Below are 16,785 nucleotides of genomic sequence, written 5' to 3'. Positions count from 1 at the left end.
AGATGTCTCCAAAGCATCGGCGGACTGATAGGGGCCACCGGGGGATTCCAGGTAGATTCTAGAGATGCGCATCGCAGCAGCTGTTCCTTTTTTGATTTATAAATCAGTCTGCAGCCAGGTTGTTCTAGAGGTTAAATAGATATTATTAGGGCTTATTTGGTAAAATGGCAGCAATTTTGCTTATTCCATAACTTTATAACCAGAGACTTTCTCTCCTCTGATCTGTTTAACAGCAACAGTCTCAGATCAGCTCAGCCCTCCAGGACTGTCAGCAGCAGAAACAGAAATTTTATACCTGTTGGGGAAAATATAGACTATATTTGCTTTGCATTTCCCCGCATGATGGCAATGATATAGTAGCATCCAATTAGATTCTTGATTAATGTGGGTTGTTGCTTTGTTGTTGTACAGAGTTTTTGTTCAATGTGCCCCTTTTTTAAATTTGAGCCCCTGCCCCTCCAAAGTTCTCTGCACGGCCCTGATTACATAGAAGTCTGTCAGATTGAAATGAATTAAAAGCCTTGACTACAGTTATCTTCTCCTGTATGTTTCCTTCCAATTCAGTTCCTCCATAGAGCAACAATTCACAATGAATGGCAAACACATTCTAACACACACAATCCTGTTCTGTCTGAATTCAGCTCCAGTAACTCGGGCTCATTCCATTGCAGCTAAGGCTGCCAACGCTAATGTGTTAGTGAATATGATAAGTCTATAAAGTTTGATGTGTTAATATTTCATAATGGAGAGAAACCACATTACCTGTTTTGACTTAAAAGCCTCTAATAGTCTGACTTAGTTGACAGCAGCGAGGTACGCTGTCTTGTACTGTCAGCAATGCGTAGCCACAAATGTGAGGGAAAAAATTATTGAATGAGGCTGGTGACTCAGCTGTAAATTTGATTTTAAAAACCATCGTGGATAAAACCAAGCTAGCATGTAGCCGACATTGTAACGGTGAATTATCCTTCAATGGAAGCTCAACCAGTTTAGAGTTACCATTTCTAAATTACATTTGAAACAAAATTATTTCTTTTAAAGCTTCCTGAATATGAAAACTGAATAGTTTGGAATGAGATAATAAAGCAATTTTGGAAAACGTGTATTTTGACATTTCAAGTTTACAAAGTTAGCGCAGTGATGGATTGTAATAAATCATAGCGCTAGATTAATCAATTACAGTTTTTAATTGATTGACAGCACAAGCCAATCATAAAGTCTGATTTAGATCCAGATTGCAGAAAAGGCGTTTTCATCCAGCAGGCCTCCAGCAACAGAAGAGGAAGGAATAGCACTGCTTAACTGAATGTTACAGAAAACCTGAGAAAATTTGCTCACTTCATCTCTTTCACTGGCACTGCTTTAAAATGGACTGAAATCATAGAAACAGATTGAAAACAGTGGTTCCAAAGTCTTAGTGACAACCCCAAACCGAGCTTCTTCTGAACTTTAACACAGAGCAGCAAATGGAGCAAAAGGAACTTTCCTGCCATTGTGTTCACTCAAATTCCTAAAACTGAGGTATATTGTGGACAGCTCTCCCCATTGACTCAGCAGGAAACTTCTGTCATCCAATAATTGAACTAATGATTCCATTGTTTTGGCCCTGGCCTGTAGAAAACACAACATTCTAACATTTCCTACTGGCACATCTAATTACTTTTTCCAGGGCTAATTTGGTCTCTGCCAGCCCTAGCCCAAAGAGCATTTGATGCTCATGCTAACTACTTGTATACCCACTCATCTTGTGCAGATAACACGGCTGCTTTACTGGTGAAGGAGGGCCCCTTCAACCTGGAGGATTCCAGTGATTACAGTGTGGAAGTGCGCATCAGTGATGGAGGCCAGCCTCTCATGAGCAGCATCACCAAACTGCAAATAAAGGTCCTTATATGCTTTGCTTTGAATGAAATGTCTTCTGAAGCAATAGGCAACAGAAAGAATCAAACACTTCCGTCCTTTGTCTCAGTTATGCCAGTGTGACGCCAAGCGAGTTTTTTCAAGGTGTAAGGCCAGTATGCAGAGGATGGGGGTCAGCGTCCAGGCCCTGCTTGCCATACTGCTGTGCATACTGACCATACTGGGTAAGTCTGGATTTATTTCCTTGATTCATGCATGAACCTTTTTGTCGTCTGTGCACTTTTATTTTTTCTTTAATATAATGTTGTGCTATACTGCACAAGTTGGAATTACAAACATAATTCAGTTTCTGATTTATTTGTATCCCAAATGGGCAATTGATGTTACAGCAAGTACAAAAAACTAAAAGACAAAATATCAAAGATAAAAAAAAAAACAAAAAAACAACAAAACATACCAGAAGGACATGAAATACAAATCAATAGTTGCATTTCAAATATGCTGCACACCGGGAAGAGTTCAGCAGTGTATTTCATTATTGACTGACAATTGCTACTAAAACTTAATCAGGTGCAAGTCCCCCTAACTTGTCCTGCATTCAAAATACTAGGAAGTCTGAGCCTGATCCCAGAAGGCAGAAACTGGAACTCAGCATGTAAAGGATGAGAAGTATCAGCAATAACGGCTTTAGTTTTCCTAATGATTTGTTTTTTACACAATTCTGTAAGTGAGCATTGATCAACCCCTAAGATCTTATTGCTAGTATGTATTACTCTGGTAAGGGTATTTCTTGACCTAATACTACAACGTGTTCCAAACTATTATGCACATTGGTTTAAGTGTCATAAAGGTTACATTTTTTGTTGTGCTATTAAATTTGTAGATGATATTGTGTGTCAGAACTATCACTATAATTCATTTCAGAGAGCTGGTTGATTAGTTTGTCTGGTGAGCTCAATTAAAGGAAATTTACAAGGATGTTCCACATTATTAAGCAGGCCACAGGTTTCAAGCAATATGGGAAAGAGAAAGGATCTTTCTGCTGACGAAAATCATCAGATAAGTGTAGTGCCGTATGACAAGGTATGAAAACATTAGATATTTAACAAAAACTGAAGCATTATCGTACTGTGAAGAGATTTGTAGCTGATTCAGAACAAAGATGGGTTTGTACAGATAAAGGCAGAATGAGGAAGGTTTCTGTTAGACAAATTCATCGGATTAAGAGAGCAGCTGTTAAAATGCCCTTACAAAGCAGGAAACAGTTATTTGATGCTGCTGGTGCCTCTAGAACCTCAAGGTGGAGGATCCTGTAGAGGCTTGCGGTGCATGAACCTACTATTGGGCCCCTAACCAGAGCTCACAAGCAGAAGCGGTGGCAGTGGGCCCAGCCGTACATGAAGATTAATTTTCAAACAGACTTGTTCACTGATGACTGCTGTGCAACCCTGGATGGTCCAGATGGACGCAGTAGTGGATTGGTGGTGGATGGCCACCACATCCCAACACGGCTGTGACGTCAGCAAAGAGGTGGTGAAGTCATGCTGTGGGCCAAAATCATGGGGAGAGAGAGAGCTGGTCGACCCCTACAGAGTCCCTGAAGGTGTGAAAATGGCCTCAGCAAAGTATATGGACTTTCTGACTGATAACTTTCTTTCATGGTTCAAAAAAAAGAGCCGTACCTTCTGTAGCAAAATCATCTTCATGCATGACAATGAATGCTGCAAGGAATACCACTGTGTCATTGGCTGCTATGGGCAAAAAAAGGGGAGAAACTCATGGTGTGGTCACCATCCTCCTCTGACCTCTGACCTCAACCCTATTGAGAAGCTTTGGAGTTTCCTCAAGCAGAAGATCTGAGGATAGAATGCAGTTCATATAAAAACAGCAGCTCTGGGAAGGTATTCTGACATCCTGTAAAGAAATTCAAGCAGAAACTCCACAAACTCATGGATGCAAGAATTGTGCAGGTGATATCAAAGAAGGGTTAACATGTAACTCGGTCTGTTAAGCTTACTGCTGCACATTCAAAGAATGACAGTTTGCAGTTCTTTATAATCCATAAAATGTTTAGAAAATCTGCTGTGCATAATAATTTGGAACAGTGCATTTTGAGTTTTTTGTTTTAAAAAAAATACTGTTCTCATGGGGAGTTTTGTTCAGTAAAATTTGATTTATACTGTAATAGTTCATTGCTTGAAAACTTTGCATTGACCATATAAGAAAATCTGAGAAAATATTACTTTCATAATAATTTGGAAACAGTGTATGATTTCCAAACCAACAGAGGAGAGAAAAAGTCTATAAAATAGGATCATCATTGATGATCAACTTGAAACTTTGCGAGCCTCCTTAGACAAAATAATCTTTGCTGGCCCTTTTTTTGTAAGTTTTCTGAATGACAGGTAAATTTGAACTTATTATCCAAAATAGTCCCAAGATATTTGTAGTTCCCTACTGTCTCCACTGTCTGACCTTTAATTACTGTTTGATTTGTGTTATGGGGTTTCTGTCTAAAATCAATGCACATGTCCTTTTTTTTCTGTACATTTAATGAAAGAAAAGCTTTATCACACCAGTCAACAAATTCATCGACCACAGGGCCATGGGCATCATGTTCATCATCGTATAGAAGGCTCCGCAAATTTTAACTATAAATTTACTATAATTTATTATATTTAACTATAATATATATACTATAATTGTTAAGGAAAACACACCAATTAAAAAAAAACTCCCACTTTTCAGCTGTGTAAAAATTAGTGTATTTCCCAAAACTGCAGTGGAAACACTTATTGCATCACACGAGTCATGTGATCAATGACTGGATGTTACTGGTGGCGGAAACAACAATGAAGAAGACAGGAAATGGTAGGATGATGGTGGCACGGCGTTTTTAATGACTTATCACTCTAAACTTATTCATATGTGATTTTAATTGTGTTTCTTTTTTCAATGGAAACATCTGAGTTTTGAAATTGTGTTTTTTTTTTACATCAGCACAAAGTTTGTAATAGAGCTACTGCTGGAGACCCTCTCCTGGTCAGCCACTGACAAAATATGTAGTGATCTGAAATGTTTCAATCATGAAACAATCAGAAAATTAATGAACAGGTGAACTGTTTTAGAAATTTGCGTTGTGATCTTGTTGCACATCCATATAATTCCAGACTGTTTCCATCATTGGCTGGTTTGTGATGAAGACTCAGAATTATTTTTCAGGTTGTATAGTAAAGCAAAAATTGTTTTGCTTTACCATGCTTTACAAAATATTTTGTTTTCTTAAGATTACATGGGTAATATTCATTCTTAAGCCTAATTTGTTCTCCTTTCATTTCAGACCAAATGTTTCAGGCCAAGTATCAAAAAGCTGCTGTGATTTGGTAAACCAGACACAAGCAAGAAACCTTTCTGAGCTTTATAAAGAATGTAACTTGTTTGATTTGAGAAAATGAACATTGTCTTGGTGGTGAGGGAACTTTTCATTGACAATACGCAATAATGACAATGAAAATAATAATTTCCTTTTTTAATTGACTAAAAACATACTTTTTCAAGTGCACAGGTTCACAGCTTTGTGTAGGGTCTAAATAATATCCTCCAGATTATGATTGTATTATTATTATGTTGTCATACCAAGGAAATTTGTAACTTTGCTAAATCTGCAATGATGCTCGTTGGGTATTTGTTTTACATTTATTTCAAATAGAGAAAGAAACCATAAGGTTATCTGCATACGGTGAAATACGGTTTTTAAATGAAACAACATACATTTCATATCCAAACAAATTGTAAAAATGACTTCTTTAAGCTCTTTTAAAATTGATTTAAAATTCAGGCTACAATGACAACTATTTTCCTTAGTAGTTTATTTCCTGTTTATAAAACAGCTGTGAGGCTTTAGAGCTTCAACTGAAAAACTGAAATCCATAAAGCAGCAGCAGCAACGACTGATGCACTGTTAAACGATTGGCAAATGAGATTCAATTGCACCAACCCCCACTCTCCAAGTTGTTGGTTTTATGAATAATACAGCGACGGATGTGGAAATAACGCCTGTGGTTGTGAGCTCAGGATTCTGTTTGATACCTTCACCCACTGTTCATTTTTCTTTCTGGAGAAAAAGAGACACTTGTCATGTCAGATCAGAGGCCCAATGGACACAGTTGGATAGACGTGAGGGGTCCGGGATGAGAGGTGCGTAAGACAGAAGGAAAAGAGACAAGGAAGTTAAAAAAGGGATGGAGGCAGAGAGAGAAACACATCTATTCAGACAAGGATGTGGGGAAATGCAGAAGGTGAAAGACGCGCCAAAGGCAAAAAGTTGAGGTGCAATCGGTCGGGCTAAGTGACAGAAGAAGATGTGGTTTGGAAGAGGTTGGAAAGAGAGAACTGTGGGAAAAACAGTGGAAGAATAGGAGTCGTAATAAAGAAAGTTTATCAGCTCTTTAGGTGCCATCTGCTTATCAAACACTAGCAAACACCCAACCTATTAACTATTAATACACTCCTTCACTCTCATGCTTTTCCTTTCATTTTAATTCATCTCTCTCTCCCTATCTCCCTCAGGGTGCCTCTTCTTCTACCACTCTTTACTGTCTTGCTCTCTCTTTATCAAACAGCCCAAAAGCACGCCAGATTAACTATTTAATCCCTTGTCATTATCTGTCTGGCCACAAAGCAATTTGCCATTCACACACACATTTTCTCACATAAAGTCAGGTTTGACACCAAGACATTTTTCTCAGTCGTCTTTTCCATCACTTTCTCTTGTCTTGTCCCTCTAAGCCAGATATCTGCAGCTTATTAAACTGAGAAGCATGTGTTGCAAAAGATTAATCTGTTGGTTTCCCATGCAAACTTAAATCAGTCCGTTCTCCCTCAGCTGAGAGAGTTTGATGTTCACATGGCCTGGGGCCCAATCAAATGTCACATTTTCCTTCTTTTCCTCCTCGTCTGTCCTTGTGCTTGATTTGCTCACCCTGAACTCTCAGATTTCTCACTCTGCCTTCTTTCTTCACTCAGCAGCTGCTTGCCATATTTTTCCTCTTTTTCTTTCCTTTCTTCTTCTCTTCCTTCTTGCTGCTTGCTTAGTTTTATTCTCCATGGACAATGAAGAACAGCTAACCAGCAACATAAACTTAGAAGAGGTTCACTTTAAAAAAGAAACTTGTTAAAGCGAGTCTCGTATTTTGAGAAGTCATGCATCTTCGCTCCGTTTCTGAAGTAATATTTGTAATAAATTGCTTTTGTGTCTTGAATTGATGCATTTTCTGATTGATACATAGTCACAGATCTTCTTGAAAATTTTGTCCTTTTTTCCTGACTCATCTCTTGATTCACATCAACATTTTCAGTCTTAATCTGACTAAATCACATGGTTTTACTTCAAATATTGTTTCAACCTGTGAACAATTCTGACAATAAACCATAAAAACTTTTTAATGGTGTGCATGAGCATCAAAATTAAGATTATCTAGCAGTGGCTACTTCCTGCTCACAGGAGGCTGTCTGACAGACCAGCACTGGTATCTAAGCAACCACCAATGGCAACCGACCGGCCTGCTTTGGGAAATGAGAAGGATGCTAAAGCAAATGGTCACACGCTTAATTGCTTTTTTCCTCCGCTGGTTATTAACATATATAGGCTAGCATTAGCATTGGCTGGACTGGTAGTCAGCATAGATAGGCTGGCATTAGCATTGGCTGGGCTGGTAATTAGCATGCCCAGGCTAGTCACCTATGACTTTCTTCTTTAAAGGGAACTTTATCAGGGAAATTGGTTGGCATATAATACCTGGAAGTGCCATGCATTATATCCCTTAACAGCTTAATGTGACACCATATGATGCATAATACTAAACATACTGTATAATACTAAACATGATATATAATATGGAGGTGAAGTTAGCTTCCAGTTGAGGTTTCTGATTTGACAAATGGCTATCGGGCGATTCTGCTGATTCTGCATCATAATATAATAGAGGACATTTTATAATTTTATTTTTAGTCATTAATTCTTTTTTTAAAGTTTTTTTTTAGATTAATGGCTCATATTCAACAGCAAACTGAATTGAATCATAACGCCATTTTCTTCTTTATTCTCTCACTTCCTTGTCTGTGCCTCACCCTCTCTGAACCTTTTCTCTCTTCATCTATTTGCTCCTCTGTTTTGAGTTTCTCTCCTTCTGACTCATCCTCTTCCACATTGTTTTCTTACTCATTTCCACTTCCTTTCTTGTATTTACTCCCTCCTTCCTCTCCCTTTGTGCAGATTGTTTCTGCTGGAGTCTGGCTGACTTTGTTCCTTTCAGGTTTCCTCCTGTTATCTTCTTGCTGATGTGCTACTTGTTTCAAGGCCTACTTCTCATTTTGTTTTGGTTTTCTAACCATCTCATTTTACATTCTCTGTGGCTCTAACATCACCAACATGACTACATCTTTTCTGTAATCTTTTTTTTTAACCATATATGTTTTACATTTTCCGTCAAGAGGACCCAAATGCATTATTTACATTTCTGTCTCTCAGATGGTAATCTTAGATTCATATATTTGCACTTTTGCATCAGATATTCTTCTTGCAATGATTAATATTATAGACATTAATATTTATTTACTTTGTACAGTGATAGTGATCCTGATTGTGATGAGGAAACATTATCAGAAGGATTCTTTGGCCAGTATGAAGAACAGCGGTGAGATCCATGAGCAGCTGGTCACATATGATGAGGAAGGAGGAGGAGAGATGGACACAAATGGGTATGTAGAAAAAAAGTATATATATTCCATATAAACCTGAGGAAGACATTTTGTCCTTTGCAGTTTTCTCCATAAAAATCAAGATAATTTCTGTTCTTTTTCTTGCAATTTTCTTTTCTTTATCCTTGTGAGGTTGTGACTTCCCTTGGTGATTTTCTCTTTTGTGCTTCATTTCCACTAAGGGGAAATAAAAACATCAGCTCTAGAAACTCAAGTATTTTCTGCGGTTCCAAGAAGCTTGGCTGACCATAGTACAGTCTAATTGGAAAAATTCAAGAACGTTTTGATGATTTGTAAAGTACAGAAAATACAGCAAAGGTTTTACCCATCCAGATCCAAAAAGCGCTTTGAAAACAAAAATATTTAGAAATAGCACACCAGAAAAGGAAGATATTTTTAAAAAGTTAGTTGTTTTGTTTTTTACCCCTCCAGGGGGTCTTTTGTGGGCTCTAGTGTCCCTTTTTACGAAAGTAGGCTGACAGGAATGGGGAAGACATGCGGCAAATGTCGCCGGGTCCGGGGAGTCGAATCCACGACGGCCGCGTCCAGGACTCAAGGCCTCCAAATATGGGTCGCGCTAATCCCTATGCCATCACGGCACACCGTAAAAATTTAGTTTTTAATTATTTAAAATACCATTGAAAAGTTATTTTATTTCTGCAATTCAAGTCAAAAAGTGACACTCACCTGTTTGTGGTTCAGTCAGGGGTGAAACTAGTTTTACATTCTTGGTGGTACTATGGCAAAAATCGTCAGTGGCTCATTGTGAGAACCAAATAAAATCATAAGATTTTACTCTACTGTATGGATAACACAGAGAGTAGAAGCACTTCAAAATGTGGAAAAATTACAGATTTTGGTTCTGCCACAAGGGGTGGAAAGTAATAAGTTACAATTGCTGTAATTACAATTTGCCTAATTTGTCCTGTAAATTGTTTGCAATACCTGAACTTTTACTTTTTTGTATTTGTTTCAAATAAAGTTACTCTGTTACAATTGAAATCATATTCATTAATGAATAAAGATAGAACATAAGATAAAACCAGAAAAAACCTCATTGATCTTTCAGCTGGGTTTCTTTTAAGATCTCATGGCGTTGCATCAATGGGAAGACAGAGGAGTAAAACCTATCAAGTTAACTTCTGAGAAAAAGAAAACATCTCGCTGAATTTAATGCATATTTTAATAGGCAGCAGATTTATTATACATTGTAAACTTGAATAATATTTGTAACAACAAATGGAAATGTCAATTTTATCAGCTATACAATAATTTGTATTGATTAAAACTGAAAACAGAACTTCAGATGGTTAGTTGTGAGTCGGTTATTTAAAACTAGATAGGAGTAACAAATAGTAGCTTACATAAGATATTGGAAATTAGTGTCCCATTAAAAATACATATAATAATTTGTGTTGCTTTTTTATTTATAAATGTGCTGTTTTAAATAAAAACAGTTTGAGGCCAATATGTTCTCTTTTCCTTTGTGATGAGCAGAACTATTGAGAACTAACTCAACAAAAGTTAAATTGTAATTAGGTCCTTGTTACTTTTAATATTAGTGACTTTCTTGTATTTAAGTGCTTTTTTCTTCCTAAATAACTCACTGTCTTTTTTTTCCTTTTTTTGAACAAATTAGTCATTGCTTTCTGCACCTTATCAGGTTTTGAGAGTTAGGGTTGGGCTAGAAGTTTCCCGGTGTTTTTTTGCGGTGTTTTCCCATTTTTTTATTTTAAAGTCTATAAATAAATAATCGATTTATAGTTCATCCTGACCCAATGCAAGCGGCATTTTCTATGTCCGTGGACCACCTGTGTAAAATGTCCCAGTCCATAAATCAAACGCACCAATCTGATCAGCAAGCACCGTCTTTTAGAGGAAGATGTGCGTAATTCGCTATCATTTAATACGAGTTATATCTCTGGTCAAGTTAATAAGCAGTTGTTTTTTAGGTGTGCCGTGCTGTTTTAATTGAGCAAAATAACATGAAACACACCAAGATACTTACCGTTTGCTTTTAATTGCTTTAATTGTCAGGAAGACAGACATTAAACATAGCGGAGAACGCTATGTTTAATGGTTTGAAGGCTGTTGAGGAAACAGCCTCAACAGCGGGGCTGTCAACAGCCGGCAGGGAGGCAGAGAGAGGGGCTCCATCACGCAGCACGGACGGAATAAGAAAAAATGCGATTTATAAACAGATGAACTCGTGTTTTAGACTGCCTATTGCTAGCAGAAATGCAGCCGATCTGAAAGATAGTTTTATTGCAGCCGTTCTGCTGGTACTGCGTACCAGCACCGGTCTTGAATTTCGCGCAAGATGAGTTTACTTTCACCCCCTGGGTTCAGTATTTGTAGAATTTTTACTGAAGAGATTTTTACAGACCGACGCCCAATGCTAATTAACAACAGCCAATCCAAGAGCGGTGTTCCTTTGTTTTGCTGCTGATTGGCTGAATCTCCAAAGAGTGGCCATGAGGAAGACTGAACCATGAAAGCAGTCAGATGTGAGCATTTTTAGCAAACACCAAATGTACATTAATATGATTTAATACGATTTGTGGAAACAGAAGCTAACAGCTGCAGAGTTCAGCCTTTTGCAGTTGCTTCAGTTCCCTCAAATACCAGGACAAATACAGTCTTATATAAAAATCTATTCATGTGCTTCAGTTTTTGAAGTAAATTATTAAGTTTTTTCTTTCACTCAGAATGGTTGAGTGTCGAGGTGAGGCCAACAGATTTACAACAAATGGAAATGATTTACAACAAGTGGAGTGCAACAGCATCGCCATGATGCGCCACTTGATGAATATATGAGAAACTTCATATGAAATTTCTTTGGGTTTATTTAAAATGTAGTGGACACAGAGATGAAGAAGAAAGGGAGAAGAGTGGGGGAAAGGTTTAAAGGTGAAAAGGAGTCAGGCTAGAAGTCTGTTTCTAAACCTGCAGAAAGAGAAAAAACAAAGCAGAGAAACCACAACAATCAGCATGTGCAGGGAATGACAATCCTGGCATCACTGAAAAGTTCACAGGACAGGCAGTACAAGCCTTAGTGGCAACTCCAGCTAAACTAAGAGTTTATCTGACAAACACCTGAATCTAAACACCACTGTGTGTGTTTAATAAATTAACATTTTTTCAAGGTCTTCTAATTTCCTAGGAGTTACATTTCTCATAGCCCTAGGATCTGTTTGCATGCTGACCAGTTATTAAGTCTTAAGCTCAATCAATGAAATTGTCTGTATTTTGTTCCAGCTACGACGTTTCAATTCTCACCTCGGCGTGTAACGACAGCTCCCTACTCCGCCACCCCGACCGCCGCTCCCACCCCTCCATGTACGCCATGGTCCAGAAACCCCACCACCTCTCTCAGCCCACAGCCTGCAAAGGCGACATGGCAGCCATGATCGATATGAAGAAAGACGAGGCCGACCACGACCGAGACGGATTCCCATATGACACTCTACACATCTATGGCTATGAGGGACCAGAGTCTCTGGCGGGAAGCCTCAGCTCTCTGGACAGTTCCTCCTCAGGATCAAACTTGGATTACGACTTCCTCAATGACTGGGGGCCGAGGTTCAAGGCACTGGCTGAGCTGTATGGCGTGGACGGTGCCGACTACTACCATCAGTACTGAGAGCAAACTTGACAACCCCCCCGCCGAGTGCCTCACGGGTTCACGTCTAGTTGAAAATAGCCATAGAAATAGGACAGACAGAAGCAGGAAACAGAAAACAGGAACATTTCCTTACAGCAGGCAGATAGCCGAGCGTCCCCAAGACACTTCACCAAACACAATTTTGTTTTCACTCTGTTATCATGTGTGATTCAGCAATCCATTTTTGTTTGTGTCGCTTACCTATTCACTCATAATCACTAAGCAACCTTCATCAACATCCAGGAGGTTCCAACACGATGAATGAAGTTGACGTGGGTCAGGATTTTACTTTATGCTCTAAAAAGCTGGAAAAAACTCGCCAAAATAAGACTTTTGTTTCTCACTAAAGGGCAGAGAGGCAGTAGGGATGGTGTGATATAAAACTATTGGTGTTTTAAAACTTTAACTTTTGTAATTGTTTGTACACCTTGTAAACCTAATCATAACTGATCTGGGATTATGAATTTGTTAATGTTAGTCATGTTCTTAGTATATGCTTTTACTCCAATATGAAGCAACTTTTTTGATTACACACAAAGTGTTGCTGATAAATCCCTTTTTCTTCACCTATTCAAACTTTTGAACAAGTTTTCTAAATGTGAACACATTCATAAACTCTTGGACTTGATGTGATTTTATATGAAGTATGAAACCGTATAGACTTCCCAACATGGACTCTTATCCTTAGATAAGACTTCCTCTCTTAAGAGAAAGTCTTATATTGATTTCAGTCCTACTTGGAATGTTACACACTCCAAGTGAAAGCAACACTTTTCTGAACTTTGTTATTTTCAAATAGGATTGCTTGGGGATTTTAATGTACAAAGAAAAAAAAAAAACACAGGAATTTGAGCTGTGACGGTTTGGAGGTGTTTGATCACAGCGAGGTGACGGCTAGCTTTTCTTTATCTGAGACATTATTAACATCCATCTTTGGCTCTGAGCTCCCACTGCAATGTCCAGTGGGTTTTCTCAGTGATATTTAATGTCTTCATGGAGCAAATAAGTAATTTTTCTTCTTTTTCGCTCACCATCGGGTGTCTAAGCAGCAGTCATGTTTAAAACTTTTAAAATGAGTTAAATTTTGCCCATATTTAGATTTTTATGGGTTAAAATCTGAACATAAAGGCCAGTTTGGTTACCAAGTTGTTGTGTGCCTTCATAGGCCAGACTTCCTCTGTGCTGAGAAAGAGCAAAACTAGACAATAGAAAGACGGAAAGGAAATGGCTCTACTGCTGCTCTGACAGAATTACAGCTTGTTCCTGGCTTTTATTTGACAGAACTCATCATCACAGTTATTGTTGTGATGAAAGCTGCGTCCTCAGAGGCAGAGTCAAACAAACCTAATTGACTCGGATCAGGAAGCAGAGAGCAGCAGCTGCAGCTTGTTGGGCTGCAGTGATGTGCCTGATGTGCTTTGATAACTTTAACCTCTCAGCCTCTTCGGCTTCTGTCCGCTCATCGAACCTCCAACTTAAAATCAAAGTTTTCTTTGGCTGATTATTGATCTGTGGCTCAGATTTGTTTTTAAGAACAGCATTCAAAATATTTTTGACTTCCTGAAATGAGTCAGTAGTTCATATGAAAGATGGTGTCGTCTCGCCGTGTGTGAGAGAGCAGTCACTGTAGAACAAAATTTTAATGTTATTTTTACAAATGCACCATATATATCAGCAATAATATCTGTATTGGACAATATTTGTCATTTTTTAGCATATCAGTATCGGTCTGTTAAATACACATTTTCATATAGGTTCATCCTAAAGAACGTTTTAATTAAATTATTACAAATTTCCAATTTGAGCCATAGACGACAACCTACTAAGTCACCATGTTAAGCTAGCTGTTTTTGCTAGATTAGCAAAAACAGCTGTGTACATTTGTATTTGCCTGACAATCTCCTAACTTTTCCTTAAAGATTTGACAGAAGCTGCCATTATTTCCAAATACTCCATAATTCCCAACAGACTGAAGGTTTAAACCTGAACAGCTCTGTTTAGCCTTCCTGTTATCTCCTGAAACAGTCTGTCTCTCTGCCTGCAAACACATGTCATTATATAGTGGCTACTTGTATTCAACATGCTGAATACACAGCTTCAGCTTAATTAGATTCTTACAACTCTGTTGTGCTATAATTTAATTTCAAATACTTTGATACTGCAAGTTAGCTTCTAGCTGTCTTCATTCAGTAATAGCATCCACACCAAAGAGTTTTGGCCTCAATCTGACTTGGCAGTGCGTTCGTACTATTTTTGACTTTCTGCCTGATGAGTTACTGATCAGAGCCAAACAAACTGAAATTCATCTAATTCTGGTCTCAAGTCAATTTTTTGTTTCAACTTTTGTTGATTTTTAGTGCAGATATGGAAAATAATGAAGACCTTGTAGGGTACAAAATGCAGTTTTAAGAATCTTGAAGGCTTTGCTGAGACTCATAGCTATCGATGCTGAATTCCTCCTGTTCTTATTATTGCCACTTATTTTTCCCACAACTTGCAGATACACTTTAATGGAAATATGATTCAGTCACTTTGCTAAAAACATCAACGGAGTGACAGATAATCAATAGATAAATGAGACCAAAGCAGCTCTTTGCTCTTTCTCAGAACAGTTTATATGGAGAATGAAAACGAAACGTAAAGTCACATTTTTATTTTTGTGTTAAGTTTCATGCTGACATACAAATCAAAGTTACAAATCTTGACTAATCCAATCCTGTTTGGACCTCACACATTACATTTACAGTATATACTGTATTTCCATGTGAATAACTGGTAGCAACAAATCATTCAAAATGTCTCTCTCTTTTCTTTGGGACATTTTGAATGAACGTTCTCTGCTGGGTTTCTGGCTCCTGGGTAACTGGAGTAATCAGGAGTAACTACTCCCCCGCAGACCTCCTGACCTTTAACCCTGGCCTATGGAGCAACTGGCTGAGAGCCTGATTATTACTCATTACCATTTAAATAATAACAGGCTGGTCATAAATGATGGCTTCTGCCATTAAAAACTCATTCATAACCAGCCAGAAAGCGAAAAGGTCACTAACTGTGTGCAGTAATGACATCACGCCGTTGTTCTGAAAATCCACTTTGTGCGTTACTGACGGCTCCTTTGTTTAGAAATGTATTTTTTCTCTCCAGCTTTAGTTTATTTGCTCTGCTGTTTATTCTGTTTTTCTTGGCCTGCAGTGCTTCTTTAAAAGACGGACCTGCTGGAAATGTCACAGGATAAACGTGGGAACAATAGCTGGAAGCCGACTCTGCTTACTTCACTTTTATATTTATATACAATGAGAGCAGAATGTTGCCGTATCTGCCCCCTTCCCCCTTTTTTTGTCCTTTAATCAGCTAAAGCAAACAGCGGGCCCAGCTTCCTGTCCATCTGGGAGCTGGCCCCGCCCTTTCCTGTCTGCATTATCTCTCGTATTGTGTTGACTTCCTGTTAGGAGGAGGTGGGAAGTGTCTTGGAGGGGAAGAGGGAGCGATTTGAGTAGAAACACGGGATGAGGGGAAGGAACGGGGGTTAGGGTGGGATAAGGAGGGACAAGGGGAGAGGAGAAACACTAAAGAACAAAATGTCTGATGAAATATTGGGGCATAACACAAAACATGAGAAAAACCTTCTTTATGAAGCATTACATTTCTTTTCTGAAATCTAAATTTCAGATGAATCTTAAAATAATGTGAGAAATTATCATACGGTATACATGAAAATGTAAACAGTTTTAGGCCATAAAATCAAAAGGACCAAAGTTAGGATGGGAAGAAAACACTGGACTGGAGCTTTTTTTTTAAAAAGGTTTTATTGGCTCTAGCCTTTATTTGATAGTGAATTGACAGGAAAGTGGGTAATGAGAGAAGGGGAGACATGCGGCAAAGGTCACTAGGCCTGGAATCGAACCTGTGACGGCCGCGTCGAGGACTGAGGCCTCCTTATATGGGTTGGAGGCCTTAGTTGGAGACTAAGGCCCAACTAAGGGGTGCTATGATGCTATGCACCCCTGGGCTGGTGCTTTAAAATCCCTACAATGTATCAGTGTTATTTTGACATATTTTAGAACTCATTAACCCTTTAATCTGTCATGTATTGTCATCATTTATGTATTTACGCTTGTTTTTGAAAACAGTGTGTATGTCTAAAAAATAGAAAAGGATCTGCCAGACAACACACAAGTTCAGTATGTTTTTTTTCATCAAGAAATGTTTGCTGCACAGTTTTCTTGCAGAAAATGTAAAGACGTTTTTAAAAGATGAAGATGAGATATTGAATGCACCTTTTGTTTTATAAATGTGATTTGTGTGTTAGTGTATGCACTCGGTTCGAGTGGTTGTCGTTTCACAAACCGCTGAGATTTGTAAATGAGCTCACAACTTGAGAAAGGTTTTTATTTTCCGTAAAAACCTTAAGAGAAATGATGGGATTTTTAAATATGTCATGGCAAAAGCAATTAACATCCTATTAATGTTAGTATAAAACCAAATTAGTTGGTCTTGGAGGA

General features: G+C 38.2%; 1 protein-coding gene across 1 annotated transcript in view; it reads left to right on the top strand.

Annotated features, from left to right (window-relative positions):
- LOC102218319 (cadherin-5-like) overlaps positions 1 to 16,142 on the top strand; it is a 45,726-nt gene extending 29,584 nt beyond the window's left edge. The window contains exons 12-15 of the mRNA XM_023327046.1: positions 1,754 to 1,884; positions 1,970 to 2,084; positions 8,487 to 8,619; positions 11,878 to 16,142. Of these exons, the coding sequence (XP_023182814.1) occupies positions 1,754 to 1,884; positions 1,970 to 2,084; positions 8,487 to 8,619; positions 11,878 to 12,262 (764 nt within the window). The 3' untranslated portion in view covers positions 12,263 to 16,142. The remainder of the gene's footprint in view (positions 1 to 1,753; positions 1,885 to 1,969; positions 2,085 to 8,486; positions 8,620 to 11,877) is intronic.
- Positions 16,143 to 16,785: the final 643 nt, after the last annotated feature.

Source organism: Xiphophorus maculatus, chromosome 22 (genome assembly GCF_002775205.1).
Source record: "Xiphophorus maculatus strain JP 163 A chromosome 22, X_maculatus-5.0-male, whole genome shotgun sequence".
In the NCBI taxonomy this organism is placed as follows: domain Eukaryota; kingdom Metazoa; phylum Chordata; class Actinopteri; order Cyprinodontiformes; family Poeciliidae; genus Xiphophorus; species Xiphophorus maculatus.
The sequence above is the reverse complement of the archived record's forward strand: the minus strand, read 5'-3'. Positions and strand labels throughout refer to the sequence as shown.